The sequence below is a fragment of the Rhinatrema bivittatum genome, chromosome 9 (assembly GCF_901001135.1).
Source record: "Rhinatrema bivittatum chromosome 9, aRhiBiv1.1, whole genome shotgun sequence".
Taxonomy (NCBI): domain Eukaryota; kingdom Metazoa; phylum Chordata; class Amphibia; order Gymnophiona; family Rhinatrematidae; genus Rhinatrema; species Rhinatrema bivittatum.
The window spans coordinates 198,508,334-198,533,664 of NC_042623.1; the positions used below are offsets into that span (position 1 = coordinate 198,508,334).

The following is a 25,331-nucleotide window of genomic DNA, read 5'->3' on the forward strand; positions in this document are numbered from 1 at the left end:
TATCAACACAGTCCTGGAACAACTCATACTTTCCCCCTTTGAACCTATGGACTCAGCACACATAAAATACCTTGCTTGGAAGGTAGTGTTTCTAATAGTAACTTCGGCAAGACGAGTCAGCGAACTGCAAGCATTAGTCCATTATTCACCATACTTACAAGTTTTTCACCAAAAAGTGGTTCTTAGAACTCACCCATCCTTACCCAAAGTAGTTTCGCAGTTCCATCTTAACCAAAGCATAGAGCTACCAATCTTTTTTCCTAAACCTCATGCCAACGAGAGGGAAAAGTTACTTCATATGCTGGATTGTAAAAGAGCGTTAGCTTTCTACAAAGAAAGAACTAAGTTCGAACCTCAAGCTTCTCAACTATTTGTATCATTTGATCCAAAGACACCAGGACTACCAGTGTCAAAATGTACCATCTCTAGCTGGATAATACAGTGTATTCAATTTTGCTATGACAAACAGGAATCACATCTGTCTTCTATTCCCAAAGCTCACCAAGTAAGAGCCCTAGCAACTTCATGGGCACATCTTCGAAATGTGCAACCCATAGACATTTGCAAGGCAGCTACATGGTCATCACTACATACCTTCACATAAGAAAATTATTCCTTACCTGCTCATTTTCGTTCCTGTAGTACCATGGATCATTCCAGACGGTGGGTTATGTTCCCTGTCCAGCAGATGGAGTTAGAACCAAAAATTCCCAGGGGAGGACCTATATAGCCACGCCTCCCTCGCCTCAATCCTCAGTAACTGGACTAGCAAAGCCAAGACGAGAAGAGACAGAACCAGAGGAATCAATCTCAAAAATATAGAGAAAAAATAACAGCTGTAAGAGACAGCAACTAACTTGTACTCAAAAAACTGTAAACTGAGAACTTGCAAACAGCACTGTGTTCAAAGACACAGCTCGCAATAACTAGATGTGGGCCATCCCTGCTTTCCTGTCTTCACAATATTTTCTGTCTTCACAGAACCAGGGGTCACGATTTGTCTTCACAGAACCAGGGGTCACGATTTGAAGCTCCAGGGAGGAAGATTCAGAACCAACGTCAGGAAGTATTTCTTCACGGAGAGGGTGGTGGATGCCTGGAATGCCCTTCCGGAGGAAGTGGTGAAGACCAGAACTGTGAAGGACTTCAAAGGGGCGTGGGATAAACACTGTGGATCCATAAATTCAAGAGGCCGCCAATGAAGAGTGGGGGACTCGCCAGAATGATGGCTACTGCCTGGAGACAATACCCTTATTCAATAAACATATACATGGTTACTGTGACTCCAACATCACTCTAAGCTTCAACAGCAAGAGGAAATATGGAAAAAAGGATTTGCACTCACAAAGAGCGGAGTAGCTGGCTTGTTACGGCGGTTACTACCCCAAACCAAATAAGCCTGATACTTCACTTTCAATGCATATCCAGCATAGTTCTCTGCTTCAACGGCAGGGCTGAAGAAAAACTGATACTTCACACATCCAGCAGAGCTCTCTGCTTCAACAGCAGGGGAGAAGAAAAAAGGGTTCGCACTCACAAAGCGGGGAGTAGCTGGCTTGTTACGGCGGTTACTACCCCAAACCAAATGTGCCTGATACTTCACTTTCAATGCATATCCAGCATGGCTCTCTGCTTCAACGGCAGGGGAGAAGAAAAACTGATACTACACGCATATCCAGCATAGCTCCCTGCTTCAACGGCAGGGGAGAAGAAAAACAACCAATAAGGGCTGAATAACATAGTCTGGGTAAAACAAATAAGCATGGGTGTAGCTTGCTTATTGCGGCGGTTACTTCCCCTACTACCCCTAACTAATCAAGCTTGATATTTCACTTGGATGCAGCTCCATCACTGCTCGCTATATTAATGGTGGGGGTGGAAGGGAAATAGAACCAAGAGCTAAGAGAAACAGATAAGTATGAGAGAAAAAATGTGTGAGGCTTGCTGGGCAGACTGGATGGGCCGTTTGGTCTTCTTCTGCCGTCATTTCTATGTTTCTATAAAGAACCCCCAAAACCAGGGAGGGGTCTGGAATGATCCATGGTACTACAGGAACGAAAATTAGCAGGTAAGGAATAATTTTCTTTTCCCTGTACGTACCAGGATCATTCCAGACAGTGGGATGTACCAAAGCTTCCCCATCATGGGTGGGTCACGGACAGCCCTGCCCGTATGACCCTGTCTCCAAGCTGACCGTGAGACGGTGCGCAAATATCTAGACGATAATGTCTTGCGAAAGTGTGGAGAGACTTCCATGTGGCTGCCCTACGGATTTCCTGAGAAGAAACTGCAGAACTTTCCGCCCACGACGTCGCTTGAGCGCGGAGAGAATGCGCCTTAACAGCTAAAGGTGGAGACTTACCCACTCCGATGTATGCGGCTATAATTGCTCCTTTCAGCCAGCGAGCGAGCGATTGATTGTTTGGATGCCATGCAACCCTTCCTGGGTCCCGACCAAAGGACAAACAAATGATCGGAGAGTCGAAATTCATTAGTGACCTCCAAATAATGTATCAAAGAACATCGGACATCCAACCGATGCAGGTCAGAAGAATCAGAGGATAAAAATGACGGAAGCTCTATCGATTGGTTGAGATGGAAAGTCGAGACCACCTTCGGCAGAAAAGATGGAACTGTCCGCAGGGATACTCCCCCTGGCGTGAAACGAAGGTATGGCTCCCTACATGATAGAGCTTGTAGTTCAGAGATCCGACGTGCTGAGCTGATCGCCACCAGGAAGATGGTCTTAAGGGTGACATCCTTGAGTGTGGCCGAAGTCAGAGGCTCAAAAGGCGGTGCACATAGAGCCCGGAGTACCAAATTGAGATTCCAAGAAGGACAAGGTGGTCTAATTGGAGGCTTCAAGTGTTTTACCCCCTTTAGAAAACGTAGGATATCTGGATGAGAGGCCAGGAGCTCCCTGTTGTTACTACGTAGGAAGGCTCCCAACGCCGCCACCTGCACACGAAGAGAATTATAAGCAAGGCCCAAATCCAGACCAGCCTGTAGGAAGGAAAGCACATGCGTCACCGAGGCCTGCGTTGGTAGAATCGATTTTGACTCGCACCATTCCTCAAAAGCCTTCCATACTCTGACATAAGTAACCGACGTGGATGTCTTCCTAGCTTTCAGGAGCGTGGAGATGACAGATTCTGGATATCCGCGCCATCTCAATTGACGCCTCTCAAAAGCCAAGCCGCAAGACAGAAGCGATCTGCCTCCTTGAAAAATATTGGTCCTTGGCGAAGAAGACGTGGCAGATGACTGAGCCGAAGAGGGCCGTCTACTGCCAGATTGAGAAGATCTGCAAACCATGGTGGTCGAGGCCACTCTGGTGCAACTAGGCTCACCGGACCTTGATGCGTCTCTATCCATCGGATAACCTTGCCCACTAGAGGCCACGGAGGAAAGACATACAGGAGACACTGTCGAGGCCAGGGAAGAACCAGCGCGTGGACTCCTTCCGCGCCGCGCTCTCACCTGCGGCCGAAGAACCGGGCGGCCTTTGCATTTGTTGCGGTTGCCATTAGATCCACATGGGGTCCTCCAAGAGTTCCCACTCTCCGGGATCCAGGTGTTGTCGACTGAGAAAATCTGCCTGAACGTTGTTCACGCCCGCTATGTGCGAAGCCGCTAGCCGCTGTAAGTGTAGCTCCGCCCATGTCATCAACTCGTTGGTCTCCAACGAGACTAGATGGCTTCTGGTGCCCCCCTGGCGATTGATGTACACCACTGTGGTTGCATTGTCCGAAAGAATCCGAACCGCTCGACTGCGTACCAGTGGGTAGAACCCCTGCAGCGCTAGATGGACTGCTCTGGTCTCCAGCCGATTGATGGGCCAAGTGAACTGTTCCATTGTCCATCGGCCTTGGAGAGACCTGTCCTGACAGACCGCCCCCCAGCCGGTGAGACTGGCATCCGTGGTGACGACCACCCAATCCGGGTTCTGTAGAGACACACTCCCTGAGCTAATTGTTGAGGGTCCAGCCACCACTGTAAGCTGAGCAAGACAACATCCGGGATGGGCAGTACTGCTTGAAAATCTCTCGACACTGGGTTCCATTGCGAAAGCAGAGACCTCTGGAGAGGCCTGAGATGAGCGAAGGCCCACGGAACCAAATCGATTGTTGAGGCCATGGTTCCCAGTACCTGGAGATAGTCCCACGCCGTGGGAGCAACTACTGCCATGAACCGTGTTACCTGAGCACGCAGAGCTCGAGCTCTGTCCGGGTGCAGAAATACCTTGGCTCGGCTGGTGTCGAAGTGTGCTCCCAGAAAATCCAGCGATTGGGACGGTATCAGTTTGCTCTTTGAGAAATTGACGATGCATCCCAGATACTGAAGAAGCTGTACTACCCTGTCTACAGCACGGTAACCCTGCATCCTCGACTTTCGCCCGAATGAGCCAGTCTAGATAGGGATGTACAAGGATACCCTCCTTGCGGAGTGCCGCCGCCACCACTACCATGATCTTGGTGAAGACACACGGAGCCGTCGCCAGACCAAAAGGGAGAGCACAAAACTGAAAATGCTGTCCCAAAATCTTGAAGCGTAAGAAGCGCTGATGATGGTGATGGATCGGGATGTGAAGGTATGCCTCTGTAAGGTCCAAAGAGGCCAAGAATTCTCCCGGATGCACGGCTGCTAACACTGAACGGAGCGTTTCCATATGAAAACGAGGAACTCTGAGACACTTGTTGACCGTCTTGAGATCCAGGATAGGTCGAAAAGTGCCCTCTTTCTTGGGAACCACGAAGTAGATTGAATAATGACCTTTTCCCAGTTCGGAGGCCGCTACCGGTACTATCGCCCCCAGCTGTAGCAGTCGATCGAGAGTCTGTCGGACTGCTAATTGTTTGAGACGGGAACCGAAAGGAGAAAACAGAAAACGATCTTGGGGTTCGTGTACAAAATCTAATACGTAGCCTTGTCTTAAGATGTCCAGCACCCATTGATCCGACGTAATTTGGGCCCACTCCTTGTAAAAGAGAGTAAGGCGACCCCCCAGGTGGGGGATCCCCTCTTGGGTCCTTCTGGCATCATTGTGAAGCCTTCGAGGAAGGACCTGCCCCTTGAGTATCCTTACCGTGGCGGCGCCCTTGAAAGGACCGGTTCCAGGTGTGTGATTGTGTAGAAGGAGCCCGAGGTGTCTGCTGTCTAGTAGGACGCGATCTCCGTTGATTCCGGTACCTATTTCTGGAGGAATAAAAAGATCTAGAAGAACGTGGACGATCTTCTGGTAGCTTGTGCACCGCATTCTCATTAAGAGATTTGATGATCTGATCCAAATCTTCCCCAAATAGGCACCTACCCTTGAAAGGAAGGGAACTCAGGCGCGTCAAGACGAAGCATCTGCCGCCCAGTTGCGTAGCCACAAAAGACGACGAGCGGACACTGCCGCCACCATGGAACGAGTGAGGATCCTTAACAGATCATAAAAAGCATCAGCTCCATAGGCAACCACCGCTTCGTCTATCAGCCTGAATAGTCTCTGCCTGTGGCAAAGATTGGGAAGTGAGAAGCTGTTGTACCCAACGCAGAGCTGCTCGCTGTGCTAGGGAACTGCAGATAGCAGCCCTCATCCCCAACGCTGAGACTTCGAAGATACGCTTGAGGTAAACCTCGAGCTTGCGATCCTGGACATCCTTCAACGCCGTCCTGCCTGTGACCGGGATGGTAGTATGTTTCGTGACTGCGGATACCGCTGAATCAACAGCAGGAACCTTAAGAATCTCCAAGAAATCAGTGGGGAGAGGGTATAACTTTTCCATGGCTCGACCGACTCGAAGATTGGCCTCAGGAGTATCCCACTCCCTTGAAATCAATTGCAAGATGTTGTGATGCGTGGGAAAAGCTTTTGCTAGAGGTCGTAAGCCCGCTAGGAGAGGATCCCCTTTCTTAATCTTCGGATCCTGAGCCACAGGATCCGGAGGAGGGTCAATGTCCATTTCCTGGAGGATGTGGGGGATGAGATCATCCAATTCCGCTGCTTGAAAAATACGGAGGACCCTCGGGTCGTCACCTTCTACCTGGGCCGCCAGGGAGGGATCATCCACATCTGGTTCTTGCCATGGATCCCCCGACGGTTGTTGCAGCGGTATAGGAACCACGGGGGGGGGGGGGGGGGGGGCTGAGTGGACCCCGCACCCCCTGTGGGCAAAGAAGCCCTCCCTAAGGGAGGGTCTGCCGTCGAAAGCTGTGTCAAGCAGGCCAGTTTGGGGGGAGGGGGACCCCAAATTCCAAGATTCGGATCCCTGCTCTGTAAAAATGCCTTGTGCATTAAAACAATGAATTCTGGCGAAAAAGCGGGAAGTGCTGATGAGGGGCCCCCCGAGACGTCGTCCCCTTGCCTGCCCTGGTCCGTTGCGCTCCGAAACTCCATACTGTTAGAGGAAATCTGGAGAGGAGCGTCGACGTCCTCCTCAGAGAGAGCTGCCTCAGAGTCAGCTGAGAAAATGGCTGCCGTTCCCGCGCTGAGGGGAAACGGGGCATGCCGCTTCCTGCCAGCGCGGCCCGACTCTCCTCCAAGCTGCCTACCAGGTAAGCCATACTCCCCCTCAGAAAAAGCTGAAGAAAATATCTCTGAGGTCTGCTGAACCCCGTGCTGAGCTCCGGAGCCGTTCGGCGATTTCTGCATCGTGGCGGGAGGGAGGGGGAGGGGCAGCTGCGGCGCGCGGCAACAACTGAAGCGGCGAATTAATAAAACTCTTCGGCCTCCAGACCCCTCACCGTCCCCAAGAGACCGTCGGGGAAAAACGCCGTCCCGACGGTGAGCAGCTCTGGGGAATGGGTCGTCGCAGAGCAGCAGGGCGGGAACTCCAATCACTCCCTGAAAGGGAGGAGGGGAAAAGGAAAACTCCGGGGCTAGGGGGAGCGGTCAGCACTACAGACTTCCACCCCTCACAAATTCCTGTTCCTACCAACGACTGTAAATGAAATAAAAATAACACTTACCACACTCTAGCCAGGCAAGGAAGAGGAAAAACAAAGAGATAGGAAGAGAGAAATAAAGTGACAGGCAAAAAACACAGCCTGTCAGCAAGTTCCTGACTGGAAAACAGTGTCTCTCTTTGAACGGAGTGGTCTTGTCAGAACACTACAGAACCTATCCCTTAGAAGAAAACCTTTATCTAATATTATTTAATTGATTCCTCAAAGAGAAAATAAAACTAGAAAAGTGCTGGGGACCACCGTGTCCCCTGCTCAATCTGCTGGAGTTAGAACTATACTGAGGATTGAGGTGAGGGAGGCGTGGCTATATTTATTTATTTATTTATTTATTTATTTATTTAAAGGCTTTTATATACCGGAGTTCATGCACTAGTGCATACCACTTCGGTTTACACAGAACAAGGATCAGAAAATTACATCAAACAGATTGAACAATTAAACAAATATACAATTACATCCAACGATTGGGTATAAATAACATGGCTAACTTAGTAGGAACTTGGAGTTTGAGGTAAAGGAGAGAGATAGTACCAAGTGGTAACAGAACAATGTTAATAGCTAAATAATAAAATAAAATAGTAAATACAAATTCTTATAATAAATACAGATGCTTACAGATTACAGTCTTCATGAAAAGTTTACGTCTACAGAATAGGGTTAAGTAAATAAGAACTGGCGGTTATTTCTTTAGGAGTGAAGACTTCAAAAACTGAGGTTACATCTTGAAGACTTCAAAAACTGAGGTCCTCCCCTGGGAATTTTTGGTTTTAACTCCATCTGCTGGACAGGGAACATAACCCACCGTCTGGAATGATCCTGGTACATACAGGGAACACACTACTGCCTAGATCAGCAAGCAACCACGGATGCGAAGATAGGGCAAGCAATCCTGCAATCTAATTTCTACCTTTAAAGTTACATTGTAAACCGGTATGATGTATGCATACTAATACCGGTATATAAAAGTTTTTAAATAAAAATAAAATAAAATATATCCTCATGTCCTCGGTGACTACCACACTTCTTCAGATCACGTCCCAATTAACAGTATTGCACCTAACGTGATCGGGAGCTTGGGACTCCCATGACAGCATGGCTAATTCAGCCCTGCTATCGATGGGAAAAAGTAAGTTTGCTTAACGTAAACGGAGTTTCCTTAGGTAGCAGGATGAATTAGCCATGCTGACCCACCCTCCTCCCTGGCAGTCACCATTTCTTCACATCAACTACAGCAGCTTAATCGCAGACTGAGAAGAATCTGTTACTTTCTTGCCAGCCGCAGAGACACAAAAACTAACCTCTGCTTAACAAGCTCCGCCTCCCGGACCTGATTGGCAGATCCCATGACAGCATGGCTAATTCATCCTGCTATCTACGGAAACACCGTTTACGGTAAGCAAACTTGCTTTTGCTTGCAGGAGATTTACCAGCATAGGCTTCGAAATTGAGAAGTGTAGGCAGACATGCAAAACCCCTCCTCGAGGAAAAGTCTCTACTCAGTCTGGGTAAACTTGCACACATACAGGACCATATGCAAGAAAGGTCACCTGCACATTGGGTGGGCAGGTCTATGAAGAGTAAAATAATGTTTCATCCGAGGAAATGCCTTTCAAAATGACCCTCCCTATGGACTGGATTTGGATTTTAGATGTTATTACTTGCCTTTCCAAATCCGAGCTCAAGATTAGTTACAATCAAGTATAATAGGCAGTTTTTTGTCCCAGAGGGCTTACTATCTAGCAGGGCAGTGTACTATTGTGGTCAAAACTGTGCACACTATTTGCAAGGTAGCACTAGCGATTTTTCTACCTATACCTAGATGCAAATCAGGCTGATAGAGAAAAGGCGTGAAAAATGTCACACAGGGAATTTTGCAACAAAAAAAATTACACCTCATTAAGCTTTTGGGATTATTCTTCCTTTTTTGTGACATGCAGCCCGTCGAACTAATTTAATACATCGATTTTCTCTATGATAACGAGTGGCTTTGCATGATTTTACTTTGCAGCAGCTCATTAACTATTTTTAAATGAAATTTAGATGCGGAAAATTACATGGGGAAATTTCCCTGTGACGATGAAAAACTTCACAAAACAGCATTTCCCTGTACATACCAGGATCAGTCCAGGACACCTGGGTTGTGACTCCGCACCAGTAGATGGAGACAGACTAAAACTTGTGGGCGGAGCCTTATATGCCCCTGTGCCAGTCACAGCCCCTCAGTCTTACTCTGTCTCCAGTAGATGGTGCAGGTCCGGTCACAGCCCTGCCTGACCTGATTCTGGTGGTTAGTCAGGTTTGAATTTTGAGTTAGTTTTTGTTAGGCCTAGTTGTTTTATGACCAATTTGGGGTTTGTTTTTTAATCCTTAGTCCCGGGTGCCCTGCCTCCCAGGGGAGTTGAGAGGTCCTGAGGGGACTACCCTCCCCCGGTTGAGGCCGCTGCCAGGGTCGAGGACCCGGCTGGGCTAGTGGCAGCGTCAGGGGTGACACCGGGGAGCCCGGTTCACTCACCCCTGCAGGACTAGGGCTCCAGGACCCGGGACAGCGGCCAGCGTCAGCGTTTAAAAAAAAAAAAAAGTTTCCTGTTTTATTTTGTTGCGGCCGGCTCTCCGTTGCTTCGGCGTCGCTACTCCTTCGTTTTTCACGCGGGGGGGCGCCGCTGGCAGGGGGGAAGGTCGCCGAATTAGTTTTTATTAATTTTGACGCGTGCCTCAGTTTTTTCTTCCCGCGTTCGTCGGCATGCCGCGCGGTCCTTCCTGCAAGCCCGCGGAGGGCCTCTGCTCGGCCTGAGTCCCGGGCGGTGAAGGAACGTCCGGGGCATCGCGAGGGGCTCGGGCCCGGAGCGCGCGTTCGCCGCCGCGAGGGGTAGGCCAATTAGATAGGCCTCAGGACATTTTCCCGCTCAGCGCGGGAGTGGCGGCCATTTTGGGCCACCGGCAGGGAATTCACGCGGACCGCAGCGGGCAATTCGGCTCTACCTCCCGCGTTTTCCCCGCAGCGGGGCACGGCGGGAGGGGTCGTCGCGGAGGGGCTTCGGCCCTGGGGGGATTCCGGGGCCGATTCTTCTGACTAGGGGTCGTTTTCGGAGGATTTCGCGGTTTTGCTGCGCAAGGTACTTAAGTACAAGCGTAGCAAGCGCTCCCGAGGGGGGAGGCTCTGAGGAGGGCCCCCACCAGGCCCCACCGAGAAAGCACAAGGCAAAGAAAAGAAGAAAAAAAAAAAAAAAAATACCGCGGTGCGCGCCCAGGTTCCCTCGCGAGGGAAACGGCGGCCCCGAGGCGTACCCCAGGAGGCAGATTCAGAAGATTCCTCCACGGCGATACTGATGATCCCGAAGAGTCCCCGAGGGGGGCCGAGGCGTCGGGGGCGGATGATTCCGCCCGGCGCGGGAAAAGGTACACAGGCAGCGGACGGGGATGTCCCCAAGATAGTCCGCCTGTTCCGCAGAGAGGAACTGTCGCCACTCATCCCGGCCATCCTCCAGGAGCTGGGGATAGAGGCTCCACCCGTGGTGGTCCGCCAGGAGGCCAATATGGATCCAGTTCTGCGAGGTCTCACGGGACCGGCGGTGGCTTTTCATTTTCATTTTTCTTCGGATATCTTGTTCCGGGAGTGGGATACCCCGGAGTTAGGGTTGAAAGTCAGCAAGGCCATGGACAAGCTCTACCCGCTCCCGGAGGAGGCGCTGGAACTTCTTCGACTTCCAAAGGTGGATTCAGCGGTCTCCGCGGTGACGAAAAGGTCCACTATCCCGGTCACGGGGGCGACGGCCCTTCGGGATCTACAAGACAGGAAGCTCGAGGTGCAGCTCAAGAAGATATTTGAGGTATCCGCCCTAGGGGTGCGGGCCGCAATCTGCACTAACTTTGCGGGCCGCAATCTGCACTAACTTCGCCAGGCGAGCTAGTTTACGCTGGGCCCAAGTCCTTCAGGCGAATGCGGGCCTGTCTGCGGAAGAGACGTCTCAGGCTGTTAGATTGGAGGTGGCAATAGCTTATGGAGCTGACGCCCTCCACGACCTTCTGCGCACTTCGGCTAGGTCCATGGTGGCAGCAGTTTCAGCGCGCCGTCTCCTGTGGCTGCACAACTGGGCAGCAGATGGCTCTTCCAAGGCCCACCTGGGTTCGTTACCTTTCAAGGGAAAGTTGTTGTTCGGTAAGGAGTTGGATGATTTGATGATTTCTCTGGGAGAGAACAGGGCATTCAAGCTGCCCGAGGATAGGGCCAGAGCGCGGTCCTCTTTTCCGGCCTGGTCCCGATACCGGGGGCCCAGGAAATCGCGCCCTCAAAGATCCGCCGGACCTTCGTATAGGCCATTTTCTTCCCAGAACACTCAGTGGCAGCAGTCCTTTCGTGGGAAACGTTACGGGAGGCAAGGAGGAGCCCCGTCGGGTGCAGGGGCCAAGCCCTCCCAATGAAGTCTGGCCGGTCCACCCCTCGTCGCGCCCGCAGCACGCCGTTCCAAATGTAGGGGCGCGATTAACCTTATTCCTTGAGAAGTGGACCAGGGTGACGTCGGATCAATGGGTCCTCGACGTGATCAGCCACGGCTACGAGTTAGACTTGCTCGCATCCCAGCGGACAAATTCCTGGTCTCGCCCTGCAAGGCCTCCGGGAAGAGGGCGGCGGTGTTGGACACCATCCGTCGGCTGGAAAGCTTGGGGGCCATATCCCCCGTCCCTGTCGATCAGCGCGGCACGGGCCGTTACTCCATTTACTTCGTGGTTCCCAAGAAGGATGGCTCTTCAAGACCAATTCTGGACCTGAAAGGAGTAAACAGATGTCTTCGCGTTCCCCACTACAGAATGGAAACGATTCGGTCAGTTATCGCTTCGGTGCGTCCGGGCGAATTTCTGGCTTCTCTGGATCTCACGGAGGCGTACCTTCACGTGGGCATTCAGCCATCGTGCCAGCAGTTTCTGAGGTTCTACATCCTGGGGAGGCACTACCAATTTCGGGCGCTCCCATTTGGCCTTGCAACGGCGCCTCGGACATTCACGAAAGTGATGGTGGTAGTGGCGGCGCAGCGGCGACGGGAAGGTCTCCTGGTTCATCCTTACCTTGACGATTGGCTGATTCGGGCGAAGTCCGAGAGTCAGTGTCGACGGGCGGTGGACAGGGTCCTCCAGCTCTTGCAGTCCCTGGGCTGGGTGGTCAATTACCACAAGAGTCGATCGGATATGCAAGCTGCAATCTCAGGTGAGGCGTCTGTTGTCTCTTCGCCGTCCCTATGGCTTCAACGCTCGCGTTGGTACCCTGGGCGTTCACTCACCTGCGGCCATTGCAGTCTTCTTTGCTGTCCCGTTGGAAGCCGATTTCGGAGGATTTCTACCCACCGCTCCCGCTTGTGGGTCCGGCACGATCCAGTCTTCTTTGGTGGCTGGATCCAAGTCATCTGTCCTGTGGCGTATCCCTTCTCATTCCACATTGGTCGGTGGTGACCACGGATGCCAGTCTCTCCGGCTGGGGAGCAGTTTGCCTAGGGAAGTCGGTGCAAGGCCTTTGGTCAGAATCGCAAGCTCAGTGGTCCATCAACCGCCTCGAGACCAGAGCGGTCCGTCTGGCTCTCCAAGCCTTCCTACCATTGGTGCGGGGACAGGCGGTCCGGGTACTGTCGGACAACGCCATCCCCGTGACCTTCATCAATCGTCAAGGCGGGATGAGAAGTCCACTGGTGGCGGAAGAGGCGCAAATGTTGATGGCCTGGTCGGAACAACATCTCAGCAGCATAACAGCGTCTCACATTGCCGGGGTCGACAACGTGCAGGCGGATTTTCTCAGCAGGCATCGTCTAGATCCCGGAGAGTGGGAACTGGCGGACGAAGTGTTTCTTCTCATCTGCAGGATGTGGGGAGTTCCCCACATGGATCTGATGGCCACGTGGCACAACGCGAAGGCTCCGCCTTTTTACAGTCTGCGTCGAGAGAGGGCAGCAGCGGGCGTCGATGCGTTGGTGCTTCCTTGGCCGACGGATGTGCTGCTGTACGTGTTTCCCCCGTGGCCAAGGATCGGCGAGATTCTGCGGCGCATAGAATTGTACCCGTCCAACGTGGTCATGGTGGCACCGGAGTGGCCACGCCGTCCATGGTTCGCAGACCTCATACAGTTGTCAGTGACGGCTCCCCTTCGTCTTCAGGGGTTCGCGGGGCTGCTTCATCAGGGCCCCGTCTGTTTGGAGGATGCGGATCACTTCTGTCTCGCGGCATGGCTTTTGAGAGGAATCGGTTGAAGAGAAAAGGTTACTCAGACGCAGTTATTGCTACGCTACTGAGGTCCCAGAAGCAGTGTACGTCCCTGGCTTATGTCAGGGTATGGGTAGTTTTTGAGGATTGGTGTGTGAAGCGAGGTTTGGATCCCACTACCGTTGCGGTCCCTGATATTCTGGCTTTCCTCCAGGCGGGACTGGCCAGAGGATTGGCGTGCAGTTCCCTACGGGTCCAAGTGGCGGCACTTGGTTGTTTGCGGGGGAAGGTCGGGGGATCCTCCCTGGCTCTTCACCCGGATATAGCCCGTTTCCTGAAAGGGGCTAAACATCTCCATCCTCCCTTGCGTCCTCCCTGTCCGGCTTGGAATTTCAATTGGGTTCTTTCGGCCTTATGTTCGGCACCGTTTGAGCCTTTGCAGCGCTCTACTGTCAAAGATCTCACATTAAAGACCGTGTTTTCTGGTGGCGATTTCTTCGGCTCGCCGTCTCTCGGAATTGCAGGCGTTGTCCTGTAGGGAGCCGTTCTTGCGAATCTCCGACACAGGCGTTTCCTTGCGGACTGTCCCTTCCTTTCTTCCTTAGGTCGTCTCGGCTTTTCATTTGAACCAATCCGTTGAACTTCCCGCTTTAGCGGTCGGGGAGTCGTCGGATCCGAAATCGAGAGATTTACGGAAGCTGGATGTGCAGAGGTCCCTCCTTCGCTTTCTGGAGGTCACTAATCCTTTTCGGGTAACGGATCATCTGTTTGTCCTCTTTTCCGGCCCAAGGAAGGGTGCTGCAGCGTCTCGTATGACGATCGCCCGTTGGCTCAAAGAGGCCATAGGCTCAGCATACATGGTACGGGGAAAGCCTCCGCTGGTGGATCTTCGGGCTCATTCGACAAGGTCTCATGCTGCGTCTTGGGCGGAGGTTTCTCAGGTGTCGCCTCAAGAGATTTGTAGGGCAGCTACCTGGAAGTCATTGCATACCTTCGTCCGACATTACCATCTGGATGTTCAGGCCGCTGAGGCCGGAGGTTTTGGGGAGAGGGTACTCCGAGCGGGACTCTCTGCTTCCCACCCTCGGTAAGTTGGCTCTGGTACATCCCAGGTGTCCTGGACTGATCCTGGTACGTACAGGGAAAGGAAAATTAGTTTCTTACCTGATAATTTTCGTTCCTGTAGTACCAAGGATCAGTCCAGGATCCCGCCCGCAGTACTATGCTAAGGTATCAGAGAGTCCGCTCATCGTTGTTTCCGTACGCTCACTGCTTGTTCGCTCTCCCGGTTGGGGAGTCTGGTTCCTGCAAGGGTTGGAATTGTTTCCATTTAAGTAGCGAGTTTGGCTAGTTAGCTATGGTTGCCTAATTGGGTTTCTACTTTGACATTACGTATGACTGAGGGGCTGTGACTGGCACAGGGGCATATAAGGCTCCGCCCACAAGTTTTAGTCTGTCTCCATCTACTGGTGCGGAGTCACAACCCAGGTGTCCTGGACTGATCCTTGGTACTACAGGAACGAAAATTATCAGGTAAGAAACTAATTTTCCTTTCTTGTGCTAAAACCTGAAATAGTGCATGTCATTGTAAAGAATGTGCACGGTTTAGTGAACAAAGCTCTGTTTGTGGGGTGGGGGGTGGGGGTGATTAGGTCGGAGAAGAGAAACGAATGCATGTAACCTTCTATTGGAAGAATTGCCCTCCAGAAAAGCAAGTGCAATTCTCCATGGGGGACGCCTTCCAGGGCAATTTTCAGAGGGAAAGCATGCTTGCACTTTCCCTTTTGAAAATTGGTGCAAAGGCCACAGGTAAAAGTACCAATGAACAATTTGCTTCAATGCAGACAGTTTTGAAATTGACCTCCTTAAAGTAAACTAAAAACATCAGTATAAGAGTTAATAATATGGTGTACCAGCTACCTAAGGAACAGGGAAAGTGCGTAGCTTTCTATATCCTGTTTGCAATTGTATCCCAGTGAAAACCCTGGTTCCCTATTTAATTGGTTTGTCATGTCCCTTGTGCTTAACTATAGGACTGCATGACCAAACATATGGAGAAAATGGTGCCTCAAACATTTGGGAGATTCAGAAGAACATTGATCATGGCAGCCTGCATATGTTCCCCAGCAGGATCTTCACATGTGTGCAATGGGAGTTGGAACTTAAATACTCTGAAGTACTGTGCCTCCGTTCCTGAATATTGAGGTTAGTAAGGAGCTAGTGAGTCTTGTAAGGAGGATTGAAATGTAGTTTTAGCTATAAAGCTCATAAGGATTTGATATTCCTAGGTTCCCAAGAAGACTGCTAGCCTAAGCGCTGAAAATGTATTTGTGACTGTGAAGCACCGTGGTCTTGGATAGCTTTTGGATGTTGAATCCCCAGAGTTCACTGCAGTTGTTCTTAAAACTTGGGGACCAACGCTCAGCACAGCAGCCCACTCTCTCACAACAGAACTCCCATGCAGGTTGGGTGTTCCAAAAAGACGCTCACTATACTTACAGAAGGCACACAGCCCTAAAAATGAAATAGTTTCCAGTTCAGTCCTCGCATACAGTTGGTTTCAGCAACACTGAAGACTTGCAACAGTGCAACACAAAGAGACAGCAGTCAATCTGGAGACATCCTGAGCTTTAAGACATGTAATTTGATACAAGCTGAATCAGGTGAAACAAATGGACTCTCAGCTCACCAGCGGAGCAGAGCTTGCCAGCTCAGCAGTCTCTCTCACAGACTCCATCCTTTCTGAGATTCTCACTTTTCTCACTAGGGGGGGTCTCGCTCAGTGGCGTAGCCAGAACTGAATGCTTTGGGGGGGCCCAAGATTAACATGGGTGGGCAGTAGACATACAGATCTAGGCTCTACTTATTGATAAATAATGCCTTAGCATGCAGCCTACAATGGATTTCTGAGCAGTTTGCAACAGCCATCATGCATGAGTGACATTTTAAAATATTTGAATTCTATTACTTCAAGCACTTACCAACATTAAAAATGCCATATTTATCAATATTCATTTATTTTAAATTTATTACACTTTATAAATACACAAAATGTAAAAAATAAACAAAACACTTCAGCAACATCAGATCCAATCACGTAATAAAACAAATATAAAGATATTCTTTTATGAATCCTTTTTCCAAAAATGCAAAAAAACTACAATAAAACAGCAACAATCATAATAATCATCATAAAAAGATTTGCAGCGGTGCAGAACAGAACTAAGGCTTGCAAAAAAAGAAATTTCAAATTCCAGTGTTACCTCAGTAACACTGAGTTAACTTGAGATAACACTGAGTTAACTTGAGATAACTCAGTTATCTCAAGCTCCCCATTAAAGCGGTCTCTCTATTGTTTTTTGTTATCCCTCTTCCCCCGTCCCTGTTTATTGTATTTTCTACCTTTTGTTGCAATGTAAACCGATATGATGTGTATTTTAATGTCGGTATAGAAAAGCTGTTAAATAAATAAATAAATAAATAAATAAAACAAATTCCCTTTCTTGCCAAACACTTTGTGAAGTAACACAAACTCTGCAAAAATATAAATAAATAACTAGAACTTTACCTTACCATATCATAACAGCAGTAACTCTCAGGACTCAAACTGCAGCAACCTTATCTATGAAAAAGCAGCAAGGGAAACATTATACCGGGCCCTAGAATACTAATACACTATCTAATGGGCAAACAGACAAACCGGACTACTACAAATCCCTGCAGAGAAACTAGATGCTAGCCAAAACGCTGCATCTCTGGCACACATGCGCAACACAGAGAGACCCTTATCTAAGATAGAATAAAGGACTACAAATGAGAAACAAACATGCAGACAGAACTGAAATGGAAAGCCTGAGAACCCAGACTCTGTGAAAAGTGGAATACTGAAGAAAAAGCACAATACAAATATATAAGAAATGCACGTTCCCAAAGATGGCATCATTCCAATTGAGAGAGGCAAAAAATCGTGTTTTTTTTTACCTTTTTGGTCTGATCTTATTTTTCTAATCAAGTGGTCCCAATCTCTTTTTCCCCTTTGTCTGTCTTTTCCTTGTTCCTTTTTCAGGGTCTCTTTTATTCTGTCTTCTTTTCTTCCTCCTTCATGCACATACCCAGACTTTCTCTAAGTTCCTACAGGAAAAATCCATAAGCTGCTATTAACTGATAAGCAATAGTAGCTTGAGATTTACTTAATGTTTGGGTACTTGCCAAGTACTTGTGACTTGGATTGGCCACTGTTGGAAACAGGATGCTGGGCTTGATGGACCCTTGGTCTGACCCAGTTTGGCATATCTTTTGTTCTTATGTGAGAGCCCGTGTGTGTACGTATGTATGGAAGTGGGCGCAGCAGCTTGCATGTGAGAGCCTGTGGGAATACAAGCATGTGTGTAAGAGCGTGTAAGAATTAGATCCTGTCTGTGTTTGTGGGAGCCTGTGTGAAAGAGAGCATGTAAGAGTGAGAGCCTATATGTATGTATATGTGCACGCGTGTGTTAATGGGAACCTGTGTGTAAATGAGAGAACACGGAAGAGTTAGGATCCTGTGTGAGAGAAAGTGTGTGTGAGAGAGAGAACCTGCGATGCACAGATCAGCATAGAGCACATACTAGCTGCAAGGGTTTTGAATGTGCAGGGCCAGCACACATGGCGAAGCAGGAGCATGAGCGCCTTCCAGTGAGGTTTTTTTTTGACTGCCAGCCTCGCGGACTTCTTCCTCTTGTCCTTGGTGGGATGGGGTCCACCGGTGGCCTTGTAGACTTCTTCTTCTCGCCCAGCGTGTCTGCTGTGGCTCTGTGATAGGGCCTCTCTTCTTGGGCTGCCAGGCAACCCTGATTGGATAGCCTAAGCCCAAGTCCACCTGTGGCTATGCCACAGGTCTCTCTTCCTCCACACAGCACACAAAGCACATGACAAGATTTAAAGACACAGTAGCATATTTTTAAAATACCACCAAACTTATATTTTCTTCAAAAGGAGAACTCTGTGTTATTAGTAACACATGGATGTTACAATTGCTTATGGGATAACTAAGAGGCAGATTTTAAAAGATACGTGCATGATGTACATTTGTGCACACTACCCGGTGCGCACAAATGTATGCCTGATTTTATAACATGCGTGCGACCGCGCGCGCATGTTATAAAATCAGGGGTCTGCACGCGCAAGGGGGTGCACACTAGTGCACCTTGCGCACACCGAGCCCTCAGGCAGTCCAGCTGTCTTTCCCCGTACCTTTTAGAAGTTACGCCTGCCAGCCGAGTGCTGTGCCGGCACGCGCGATCCCCCGGCTGCTGTGCCGGAGTCCTCGGCCATTCCTCCCGGACTGCCCAGCCACGCTCCCGGCTGTCTGCCCCCGTCCTGCCCCCATCTCGCCCCCTGCCCGCCCATTCAGAAAAGCCCCAGGACACATACACACGTCCCGGGGCTTTACGCACGCCACTGGGCCTTTTGAAAATAGGCCTGGGAGTAGTTTCCCTATCATATAACCAAAGATTTTTGCATTTTGTTATCCTGCAGTTTCCTCTTGCTCCTTTGAGTCTCCAGCTCAGTCAAAACCAGGGTTGGGATTCTAGTGCCGTTAGCTTTCATTCACAACCACCCAGGGATTTTCCCCCCAGTTTTATCTCTCTCACCCCTCTTCCCCCCACCATGTACCTAGTTTGGTCATTTCAGGCCAAGCACCAGGGCTCCTTCCAGAATCAATCATGGGCCCTGAATTTGGCAACTAGGTGTCACTGTTCAGCAGCAATGACCTCTCTCCTCTACAGCCCTGGCTGACCTGGGCAGCAGAACGTTTGACTGACACTGGCCCCCCCGGGCTGGCCCCTCCATGTTTCCAATTTTTTTCCCTCCAAAATATTCCTTACTGCATCTTATGAGAACAGGAAGCCCTGGTAGCCTGACGCACTCTATGTTATAGCTGTTTGTTCTGCCTTTTATTGTATTTTCTGTTTTTATTGTTGACATGACTTTTTTTATGTACGTTTTTCTGTACCCTGTCCTCATCTGTTGTTGGAGGGGTGGATAACAAATGCTATTAAATAAATAAACCAAAGTACCATGCACCAAAGATTTTTTACTAGGATATTAATCAATCGATCAATCCCAACTCCAACAATAGCCCATATAAAGTTTTTAATTGTGTCTTTATTAATTACTCACTGTGGAAAACATATTTCCCTTTTATATAAATATTTCACGAGACTTTTTTTTTTTTTTTTTTAAATGATACATACATAAATTCTCTCCTTCCCTCCTCTGTTCAGTCCATGCTGCTCAATTCCTTCCTTTTGCCTTCTCTACCAGAGGAGTTGGCCCCTCTCGTTGGGAAGTGGTCTCCCACAAAACAGTGCAAGTACTTTGCTTGTTCATTCTTGGAGGTATTGGCTGTGATTGTGAGATATACCAAGCTACCAATTTATTTCTAGGTCTTTATGTGTTGTGGGTTGTTGGTTTTTTTTTTAAGATGACGCTTTCGTAATAACTATGGTAGGACACATTATTTTAAGACAATATATTAATACTTGCGTCAATAATGTAAATAATCTCAATTTTGTGTTTCAGCATAAATGCATTGTCTAAAACCAGGAGAGAACCATGCCAGAAAAGAAGAAAAAGAAACAGAAAGTAAAACCAAATCCTTTTCTCGATGTTTCCATCCTGAAGAAGTTTTTGCAGACTTACGAACGGCACTGCGATGAGTTCCAAAGTTCCGTTAGCCCAACAATCAAAAAAGGCTTGTGGAGCTGTATAAACAATGAAGTAGCAATTACAAAGGTGAATGACCTGTCATCAGAATGATAGGAAAGAAGTGAAGCGGTGAGAGAGAGAGGATGTTGAGAGAAGGGGCCCACTGGAAGGGGAAGAGGTTGAGAGAGGGTATCAGCTGGAGTGCAGGGGAGGGTGAGTCGACTCTTGGGGGGGGTGGGGGTCATGTGAATTTTCGAGTGCTAAAATGAGGTCACATTGAGAAGTCCTGTGCTAGCAGAAATGCAGGCAAGATCTGTCTGGTGGGTTACACATGGGACCTAAGAGGCTGGATGTTCAGGACATGGCCATACTATTATTGGTGGCTATTTAGATTATTATAAAACTTTGTGGATTGACATAAGAGATACTAGGTGTGAGCTAATTGGGAGATATTGTACACTCATCTGCCTAAGATGGTAGAGGACAGATGAGGAAAATGACACAAATGATCCTGGATAAGGAGAAGTGTCTTACAAATGGTCCCTCTGTATGGTTGGCAGCTGGGAAGTATCCTTTCAGTGCGGACAGAAAGAACTGGGTAGATTGAATGCATTGGTTGATCATTTTATGTGATCATCTACTATGTTACTATAATTAAATATGCAGCTAAAGTTCTGTTACAATTACTTCTATTCCTGTAAGGCTGAGTTTTAATTAATTTGCTTCTTAGTTTGTGCTTTCTAGCCCTGAGACAATTCCTGAAGACTTCCCACCTGTTTTGTTCAAACCGCTGGTAAAAACAATTCGAGACATGCGCTATATGTTGGGAAAGGAGCTTTGCATCTGGGGAATCCTGCTGAGCAATCTAGATACTGCAAGTCTTGTAAGTGAAACACATCTGCAAATTTTTCTGTATGTTCCAGGGTAATTATGTTACTTTTTCAATTACTTTTTTTGTAATTGACAAAAAAAATTAATTTTTTTGTCAATTACTTTTTCACATATATTTACCCTGTTAATTTGTTAAATTTTACCTCCACTCCCTCCCCTCACCCCTGTTTCTCTGCCCCTCCCCCTGTTCTCAAAATGTTTTATACTGGTTTCATTTTCTGTTTTCACTGTCCTCTGTAAACCGATGTGATGTACCCACTAACGTCAGTATAAAAAAGCGTTAAATAAATAAAATAAATAATCAGCTCTTCTGAAAACTCAAAGTAACATGGAGCTTCATTTACTGCTGGCTAGCTATAGTGCATCGACCTTAAACAGACTGATGTAAAGTGAGACACTAATTACAAACTTGTGCACTGCATTAGATAAAGCAAAAAGTCAAGGATACAATGAGATAAAATGTCACGAAGGAAAAACAGTTTATGTAATATAATATATAAACAGTTTATATAATACATACAATTTGTTGGCATTTCCAGAATCCATTTCAATAGTTTATTCATTCAACTTCATTTGGCTTTATAAGATAAACCAGGAATGAGTAAACTGGGGACGGGCACCCTCGCGAGGGCTTGAACAATCCTGAATGGGGGGCACACTGGCTACCCAGTCAAAGATGAAAGAAATGGCTATGATGTCAAGTCTGTGTGGCATGTTTCGGTTCCTCCTTATCCGGGGATGGTTTCTCCTCTGCTTCCAGGGCTGAATACCAGTTCTTCAGCTCGAGGCAAATCAGAGTCATGGTGTAGGATCTAGTAACTGTAGTAATCTGACTAAGCTGTCCTCTTGTGGTCTAGTTTTGCCTTCTCTTCTGCTTGAGCTTTCCATCTTTGATGCCTCAATAATGTCATCGATGTAGTCCTCATTCTCCCAGTGCTTCTCAGTCTTGTTACCTCCTCTCTGAGTTCTGCAACCTGTTTCCGAAGGGAGTCAATCCGCTGACATCTTTCATGCTAAAACGGTTCCTCACTGTGGATCAAGACTGTCTGCACAGTACCAGCGATGACAGCTTTGACGATATGATGATTCCCAGCCATCCTTCAGTAGTTGAGAGCTGCTGCTACCAGTGAAAAGAAATTAGAAAGACCTATCAAATTCCCTGTCTCTTCCTCAATTCCCCTGCAAGTAAAATGAACTAGCCGGTGGAATTTAACTTCCACCTCCACACTCCCCTGCTTGTGGTCCTGTTTGCTTTCTCACTTGATGACTGGCAGTATAAAGTCTTATCTTATTCTTTCAGACTACAAAATATATTTATAAATCTATGAGGTATGTAGTTTTATGTTGCTCCTTTTTTGCTGAAGGTATAAAAGTAAACCAGTGCAACTAGAAATTATTACCTCAAAGATCAAATATGATACTATCAATCAAGCTCACAAGAAATGTACTTAATTTGTTCTATTTGTAGAAGATACAAAATGACCTAAATCACTTGCTATCCTTCCTGGTACAAAGCAGTACGTTTCTCCAAATGGCGACTAGTAATTTATCCTAATCTATGATCATAATCTGTTTACCTATGATCTCTAATAGACCTAATCTTATAGTTTTGGTTCAGGTGAATTTCACACTTATTTGTCTAAGGTCACTAATAGGTACAGTTATACTCAATTTTCCGAAACCCCCTTTTAGTTTATAAAATGTGTTTTTGTATCTATTAAGTATGCATTTTATAAAGAATCCTGTTGCCTTAGTTACTAAAGATCAGACCAACTAAAAATAATTAGCTTAAGGATTTACCATGATATTACTAACTAAACTTCCTCTGAACTTTACTTAAATGTTCTAATTTCACGAATGACTTAATTTATCTAAATTAATTCCTTGTATTTTTCTGCCAACCAATGTCAAGTTAATTCTGTGTAGTCCAGCCCACTAATTCAGAATGGAAGGTAGAGTGGTTGGGAGCCCTATCCCTTCTTTTCTGAACCTAAGCAGTAGCAATATCCAACAAACAAAAAAGCAATGCAAAATATCCCTTTTTTAAACATAAATAGAAAAACCAATTAAGAAACAATATCTCCCTTGAAAATAAGAACTCAGCAGTTTTAGTTCAGCTCCTCCAATAGTATTTAACTACTATACAATCAGAGGAAATTTAATAATGTTTCAAAATCTCCAGATTAAGATGCTATTCAAGTTTTATAAATAAAATCTTTCTAAATGTATATTCACACTAATGTTCTGTCACCTTTAGGCAATAATGCTAGAGCTGAATGGACGCACCATCTATCCTTTCTGTAAATTAGAAATGATCGACTGTGACATAGATGTCTGGTCCATGGAACGACTTGGAAAAGCCCTCCGCTTCAGCAACTTAGTCTCCATTGTTCTGGACTATAACGAGTAAGAAAAGCATGTATGAGTGAGAAAGAAAGAGAGATGTTTTCTGTATTTGATATGCCCCATGAACCACCTGTCCAGTAAATACAAAAATTCCTGTCTTGTATGAGGGATGAACAGTATCAAAGGCAAGGAAGATGTGTGTTGGAACCTCTCCATTCTTACTGGGAAGATCCCTTGTTCCCTTTCTCAGAATAGCTGCTTAGGTTGGACAGGTAATTTATTTATATAGAGCATCTACCTGCTCACAGATTCCAATCCCTGGACGGATGACTTGGTTGTTCATTTTGTGCCTTGTAAAATACAGACTCGCTGTAATTACTGCCCATTGTGTTACTAAACAGTGGAGGAATAGCCGAGTGGTTACAGTAGTCAGCTGTGAACCAGGGAAGCCAGGGTTCAAATCCCACTGCCACTCCTTGTGACCTTGGGCAAGTTACTTCACCCTACAGTGCCTCAGGTACAAAGTTAGATTGTGAGCCCTCTGGGGACAGGGAAGTACCTGAATGTAATTCACTCTGAATAGGCTGAAAGGCAGGCAAAAAGATACTGACATGGTAATTTAGCAGTCCTTATTCAAAAGGATTTCTCTGGCTAAGTTCTGGACTTAGCTGGACAAACCTGGGGATTAAGTAACTCCCCTTGCTAGCCAGAAGAAATCTAATAATGTTTCAAAATCTCCACATTAAGATGCTACTCACGTTTTATAAATAAAATACTGTATATCTTTCTAAATATATATTCATGCTAATGTTCTATCACCTTTAGCCAATAATGCTAGACCTGAATGGCGCAGCTTGGGAGCATTCCCGGGACAAAGCTTAAACTTAGCAGGCAACACTGAATATCTGTGCTATCAGGCAAAGTTTTAGCCAGGTAATTCTGGTCATGGTGAGAGCAGATCTAAAAGTTATCCAGATAACTGTAAACCTAACTGTTTATATTCAACATATACCTAACTTGCTTGTAAACAGCAGTGATTTCAACTTCAATACCCGGCTAAGCTCGAATGGCACAAATTTGAGGAGGCAGCTGCTGCGAAAGTATTCATAGATGGCTTACAGTGAGTTACAACTACTACAGCTATCAGGTCTCCCTACTCTGTTTTTGGGTTTTGCAAATGGCGGCCAAGCCACTGTTTCTTGTACCTGTTGAACTTTGTTAATAAAGTTTTTATGACCTGTCGTTAGAGTGTACACTACAATTCGGCGGGCAATTAGCTCTTTTCTTTCCTATGGAGACATCACATTTCTGCCCTGGATGGGAACTCCCAGGACTTATGACTTTTGGCAATTAAAGACAATTCTTCTCATTTCGATATAAGGATGGTGAATTAAGGGCCCTGATGAGGGGACATTTGGGGGGCCGTGCCAGAGGCAGCTTCCTGCTGTGGAATTCTGAGGACTCTCTTCACCCGGGGCCTAGTGGGATCAGACCTAATATTAATGTCTCATTCGCAGCTTTTATTAGGCTACACGGGTTCATGTCATCATCTGCACTAGAGTGGACTAGGGAAATGGAGCCTGCCATTGACCGAGAGCAGATGGTCCTCAGCCCCCGTTGTACAGAGCTAAATAAAGTTTTGCGGTTTGCTAGCAGCTCTTGCAGTGGCTCACTATATGTGCCGGGAACTACTCAGGAGGAACAGGAGGTCATGCCAGAGGCAGCTTCTTTCACTACAATATGTGGATTTGACATAGCCGCAGCCCCGGATGATGTCAAACTCTTCAGTGTATTTAAGCTCAGGCCTCGCTCCACAGCATTGCCTTTGCAACAGGTCTCCTCGCTACTCGAGTACTCATTGCTGCTAGAGAATTCTCTCTACTCTTCGTTCCTGACCTCTGTTTCCGGTTCCTGTCTTCTTCGTTCCTGCCCTGTCTATGTTTTGGATTGACTCTACGGATATCGTCTTTGCTTTGCTTGACTACGCTTCAGCTTATCTCCAGACCCAGACCTCTGTTACGCCTGACTACGCTACTGCCTATCTCCAGACCCAGACCTCTGCTACGCCTGACTATGCTATTGCTTTCTACGTGATCAGACTGTTGCCTTGATTGACTAATGCTATTGACTTCTCCGTAATCAGAACTCAGTATTGCTTGCTACGACCTCTGCTTGCCGCCATCCCTGATCCAAGCCTGTCACTGACACCTCTTCTAGCCTACTCCCTGGACGTGGACATATTAGGCTCCGGCCTACCTTTACTCGAGCAC

General features: G+C 47.5%; 1 protein-coding gene and 1 long non-coding RNA gene across 5 annotated transcripts in view; one reads left to right on the forward strand and one right to left on the reverse strand.

Annotated features, from left to right (window-relative positions):
• The window catches only part of LOC115098789, a 66,768-nt gene that overhangs the window by 6,832 nt on the left and 34,605 nt on the right, over positions 1 to 25,331 (forward strand). For all 4 annotated transcript variants that reach the window (XR_003858612.1, XM_029615730.1, XM_029615729.1 and 1 more), the window contains exons 2-5: positions 15,168 to 15,339; positions 19,699 to 19,911; positions 20,555 to 20,707; positions 22,973 to 23,121. Coding sequence is in view for 3 of the 4 variants with exons in the window: in XM_029615730.1 (XP_029471590.1) it covers positions 19,732 to 19,911; positions 20,555 to 20,707; positions 22,973 to 23,121 (482 nt within the window). In the remaining variant the exon portion in view is untranslated. The remainder of the gene's footprint in view (positions 1 to 15,167; positions 15,340 to 19,698; positions 19,912 to 20,554; positions 20,708 to 22,972; positions 23,122 to 25,331) is intronic.
• LOC115098793 overlaps positions 21,250 to 25,331 on the reverse strand; it is a 51,911-nt gene continuing 47,829 nt past the window's right edge. The window contains exon 3 of the long non-coding RNA XR_003858613.1: positions 21,250 to 21,835. This is a non-coding gene — a long non-coding RNA (uncharacterized LOC115098793). The remainder of the gene's footprint in view (positions 21,836 to 25,331) is intronic.